The sequence below is a fragment of the Penaeus vannamei genome, chromosome 5 (genome assembly GCF_042767895.1).
Source record: "Penaeus vannamei isolate JL-2024 chromosome 5, ASM4276789v1, whole genome shotgun sequence".
NCBI lineage: Eukaryota > Metazoa > Arthropoda > Malacostraca > Decapoda > Penaeidae > Penaeus > Penaeus vannamei.
In genome coordinates this window covers 43,443,328-43,449,190 of record NC_091553.1, presented here as the reverse complement: position 1 = coordinate 43,449,190, position 5,863 = coordinate 43,443,328, and the positions used below count along the sequence as shown (strand labels likewise).

The following is a 5,863-nucleotide window of genomic DNA, read 5'->3' as shown; positions in this document are numbered from 1 at the left end:
TCCATGCAGTCTAAAAGCACATCAGAAGACACTCTGAAAGACAAGCAGTCAGTGCTAAAAAATATGTGAGTTTGGATACATAAAAGCTTCACAGCATGTTGTTAGTATCTAGGTGTTTAGTAAATTTTGTAGTAAATGTTTATTTTTTGTGGTTACTCTATATATTATTTTTAAATAATTTTTATAGGTTGGTCAAGGTTAATTAATTAACCTTCCACTTTTTTATTCTTAGTTTATTTTTTTTCAGTATTTGACACTACTACCAAAAAAATCTGTAGTTGCGTGAATTTGTTTTCCTGGTAAAATTCAATGGATTTCATATTAGCAGTTTTCAGTGCTTTATTATCACTATTTCTCTTACTGTCTTGTATCATCCCAGGGCAAATAAATCAAGAATGAAACATGGCAAGAGGAAAATTAGAGACTCATCTACCAGCACTCATGCCAGTTCAGAAAATGAATTTCCAAACAAGAGGCAAGTCTCCAAATCCATTTTTGATACAGATAACAGTTTTTCATATGACACATCTCCACAAGGGCTTGACACAGCAAACCTTGACTATATATTTACTGAAGAATTTTCCCAGTGCACATTTGTCCCTGCTGTAGAGGAAAATTCTGATAATAGCTTGAAAATAAGCAAGGAATTTGAGCATTCCTTACACACAGATAACAGTGCTGCGTATTCAGGTAGCAACCTTTTGCATAATACTCGGGATAATTCACAAGTCTCAAAACTAAAGTCATCTGTGTCTGTACAGATTAAAGTGTCAGTAGACAAAGCCAAGTCACCCTGTGAGAATGTAAATGATGATCATACTAAATCAACTCTTACAAAAGATAGTTCACGTACTGGTGATGAAATGGAACATCATAGTCTTCATTCTCCTGCTGGAAACAGTATACAATCTTCACCTAACAAGTCTTGCAGCCCAGTCCTTAAACGACGATCAAAGAATCACACACTGTCATATCTTTTGCAGGTAACTACAAATCGAAGTAAAAGCAAGCATGACGATCTTCACATAAAAAGAGATGTGGATACAGAAAAAAGAAAAGAAACCTCTCCTAATTACGTGGACAAGTTTGACTCTACAGATTTATTTTCACCAGACAGTATCTTCACTCAAGATTTTCCCAGTAAAAGTGCAGCAGATTTTCAAAAAATGGTGAAACCAGAGCATAGACAAAGGGACAGGAGGGCAAGGAAATTAAAAGGACCAGAAACAGTGAAAGCAAAAATGAAATTGAAAGTATTGTTTGGTGATAGTGAAATGCCACATAGTGAAGCAGAGGACCATAATGAGAGAAAAGACTCTCCAGAATCCAAATGTAGTGTAAGTAAAGAATGCGTAACAAAGCCTCTAAAACTAGAGGCTGTGGCAAAAAATTGCTGTGCTGATGATGCCAGCACATTTCGAAGAAGTCATAGGATTAAACAGTACAAAGAAAAATTTGCCTTGATAGAAAAGAACAATTCTTGCGATGAAACTACCTCAGAATTAAATGTATCTGAATCTGCTAGCACTGAAGCTAAAAGCCAGCCTTCTCAGGGAACAGACTCTGCACACTCAAAACAGCAGCCAGATAATGCCACTCTTAATGTTAGGGACGTGCTAATTTCGAGCAGGAAAGTAAGGAAAGTGTGTTCCTCCGCCAAGACCATGAAAGCAATTGCAGAGTTGGACAGGATAAGAAAAGACATGGAGAAGTTAGATGAACTTCAAAATGATGATGACCTCATGTGCTCATCCCAAAATTCCTGTAAAGATTTTGTAACAAATAAACCAAAGAAAGGTAGACCTATGTGCAAAAAATCAATGAATAAACTTGCGAATCAGTCAAAACTAGATGGCTGGATTACTCCAAAAGAAAATGGAAACAAGGGTGATACAGAAAGTGAAAACTCAATTTCAAAAATGAAAAGCAAGGAAAATGGAGCAACTTCAGAAATAAAAAACACAAGGAATAGATTGGGTAGAACTTCAAAAACAGCAAAACGAAAGACAAGTGAAGTTATTTCAAAAACAAAGTGTAGAAAGAAAAGTGAGGGAAGGACTCAAGAAACGTCGACTCAGAAAAGTATGAAGAGACAAAGAACAGATTCTTCAGTGGGGAAAGGTAATAAAAAAGACAAAAAAAGTCTGTTTGAACCAATTAGAACTAGGAAAATTGAAGTTGATTCAGTTTCTTGGAGAGGCAGTATTGTGAATGATAATCAGATAAGTTCCTCAAGTGATTATGGTCACACCAAAGAAAAAATGGAAAACTCAGACGACATTAGTAGTAATATGGAATTAAGTGATTGCAATTTGGGTTCTGACCATAATTTCTCCAGTTTGCCAAACTGTGAAATGTCTTTAGGTGATAGCTTCAGACTGGAGGCAGAAAATCCTTGCGATAGTTGTTCCTTGCCTGATTTAGACTTAAACAGAGAGTGTCAGTCTGAAAGTGGTGAGGACTCTAGCGAAGCTCAGGACAACCACCTATTCCAAGACGAGACAAAAAGCTATAACCAAAGGCTTTTTGCTGATGATGACAATGAGGACTTAAATATGAGATATGATACTAGTTCACCAGACAGCCCACATGAATCTTACAACAAAGGTAACTTTCTTCATCTATGTTTTAACTCATTAGTGTTGGGTACATGAACTATCCACTCTAGTTGTTTTATTGATTTACATAAAGATTCATTTACTAGACCTAACAGATCTTATCTGTTCACTCCATTTCTAAATTGTGCAAGAAAAGTTTTTATTTATGGTATTATTACCCTTATTGTTATTATTATTACTTTTCTCATTATAACTTGGTGAAAAGAAAGGTTGGGTTGTGGCATTTCTCAGTTGCTCCTTGATTTTGATTCTTGAAATTATTAGACGAGTAACGATGAGTTTGATATTGATAAATAAATGTGTGTGTGTATGTAAAGATGTGTAAATAGACCTGTATATATATATGTATATAAAGATAGGTGTATATATATATATGTATATAAAGATATGCATATAGATATGTATATATGTATTATATAGATCTGTATATATATATATACATATATTATATATATATATATATATATATGTATATGTATATTTATTAAATGTATATATATATATATATATATATATATATATATATATATATATATATATGTATATGTATATATATGAAATGTATATATATATATATATATATATATATATATATATATATATATATATATATATATATATATATATATATTCAAATATATATGTATATGTATATATATATATATATATATATATATATATAAATATTTATATATATATATATATATATATATATTAATATATATGTATTTATGTGTATGTGTATATATATATATATATATATATATATATATATATATATATATATATCAAATATATATGTATATATATATATATATTCAAATATATATGTATATATATATATATATATATATATATATATATATATATATATATATATATATATATTAATATATTTATATATGTATATATATATATTTATATATATATATATATATATATATATATATATATATATATATATATATATATATATATATATATATATACATATATATTTGATATATATATATATATATATCAAATATATATGTATATATATATATATATTCAAATATATATGTATATGTATATATATGAAATATATATATTTATATATATATATATATATATATATATATATATATATATATATATTAATATATATGTATTTATGTATATATATATATATATATATATATATATATATATATATATATATGTATATATATATATATATATATATATATATATATATGTATATATATATATGTATTTATACATATATGTATTTATACATATATGTATTCATTTATATATGTATCTTTCTTTCTTTTTCCTTTTTCTTTTTTATGCATATGTATGTGTGAGTGAGTAACTGAGTGAGTTAACCAATATCATTTTAAGGTTTGATATTTACTAAAAATATTTCTTCTCTAGATGACGAACTGCCAACTGGGAGCAACAAGAAAGCCTCTGAGGAAGCTTCATCCATTTCATCCCTTATTGCCATTCGTAACAGGCTCTCAGCCATCTCCCTTGACGACCTTGAACTTCGGATGCACAATGTGTTGCCCTACCTCAAGAAAATTATGAAGGGTCGGGAGCCAAGCAGGAGACATGAGGTATGTTAGTCAGTCATAAGTGTGAGTAATTTTTTTTATTAATATCATTGTCAGTGTCATCATTATCATTATTATTAACTTTTTCATTGTTATTTTGTGGGGGGGGGGGCTGTGCATGCATGTGTTTGTTTGCTTGTGTGTCATTTCTGTATGTTGATGGTTATATTATCTTAGGGTCATTTTTCCTTATGTTTTGATGGCTGAAATCATCTTGTTTTCCAGATTTTTAGAGAAGGTGGAAGAGAGTTCAGAAATATGTCGGATGAACTTATATATGGGCCTTTCTCAGAAGAACAAATATTGCATGTAATTGAATGCCTGGAGAGAGAGTTTTCAAAAATAGTTGAAAAAGCTTGTGGGAAGCACAAGGTAATTTTCTTAATTTTTTGTTTTTCTTAATTAGGTTGAAAAAATAGAGTGAAGGGATATTGATCTGTAGCCTTTATATATATTAAGATAGATATAAAATTTTATCTATATTTATTCAAATTATTTTATCATAATTCTGTGTTGCTTGACAGCAAAGACCAATTACTGAATGGAAGATAACTTTTTCTTAAATTTCTTTAATCATTGTAAACCATCCATATATCAATGTTGCAAGTATATTTACATTGTATATAGTATGAACAACACTTTCTTTCTTACAGGTAAACCAGTACCTTTGGAGAGTACTTGCCCCAACATTTTTTATCAAAATCGTAATGGAAAATGAAAAGCTCACCAGTTCTGAGGCAGAAAAAACATTGGCTGAAATTTCATTAAACCGAACTGTAAATAGTTGAGTTTAATGTATCACATAGTTTTATGTAATTACAGATAATTATATTCTATGACATTTTATGTATAATTTGTATATAAGTGTATCTCACTGGATAGTGTGTTCAGTGTGAGTTTTCATTCCTAAAACACTTCAGCTGCTTTAGTTTTATATAAAGTTTTGGTGATATTTTAAATTTTATATTTTTTTACATTCTTTGTAGGTTATATTTACAACTGTTTATTTTCTAGTACTGATGACTTCAGTGGCCCCTTTCAGTATACTGAATGTATTATAAACCTAGTGCTTTTTGTGCATATTGTACAAAAGCACTCATTCCCACATTTCACAAAAACAGGTTTATTAAAATGAATAAGTGATGAGTATTTAATTATTCCTTGCTCTCATATGACATATTGACATACATGAAGTCAGAACTTATGTTCTGAATTTAACTTTTCTTTGGTGTGTACCTTTCCATACCAATTTTCATCTATTCCAGCCTGTTTCTCTCAACATGTAAAAGAGAGGGTAGTAGATATTATAAATAAAAAGTTTGTATAGTAATTTGGACATGTATCTTTTCTCTGCCTCTGTGCCAGTCATAAACAGCCTGGGAGAACCATGGGCACAGTATTCCTGTTTAGTTGTCTATCATGTACCCTTCAAAGGGACCCATAGGGTTGGAATCTCACTCCCCAACATATTGAGGTTTACCATGGCTGGTAATGAATATTTCGTTCCCCTATTGGAGATAATAAGGCTTGCCCCTTTATCAACTATCCCCATTGTCTCTATTTCTCCTGGTTCTTCAACCCCAGGCTCTCCTCTAACTACGACTGAAAACTGCTAGTACTAACCCTTCCTCAGTGGCTACTGTC

The 5,863-nt window shown here is 30.0% G+C and overlaps 1 protein-coding gene across 2 annotated transcripts in view; it reads left to right on the top strand.

Annotated features, from left to right (window-relative positions):
• LOC113800294 (NK-tumor recognition protein) overlaps nucleotides 1-5,362 on the top strand; it is a 14,750-nt gene extending 9,388 nt beyond the window's left edge. For both annotated transcript variants that reach the window (XM_027351042.2, XM_070122134.1), the window contains exons 5-9: nucleotides 1-65; nucleotides 380-2,607; nucleotides 4,038-4,222; nucleotides 4,445-4,591; nucleotides 4,873-5,362. The exon at nucleotides 1-65 is cut by the window's left edge and continues 278 nt beyond it. In XM_027351042.2, coding sequence (XP_027206843.2) covers nucleotides 1-65; nucleotides 380-2,607; nucleotides 4,038-4,222; nucleotides 4,445-4,591; nucleotides 4,873-5,007 — 2,760 coding nt within the window. In that variant the 3' untranslated portion in view covers nucleotides 5,008-5,362. The remainder of the gene's footprint in view (nucleotides 66-379; nucleotides 2,608-4,037; nucleotides 4,223-4,444; nucleotides 4,592-4,872) is intronic.
• The last annotated feature ends 501 nt before the right edge of the window (nucleotides 5,363-5,863 follow it).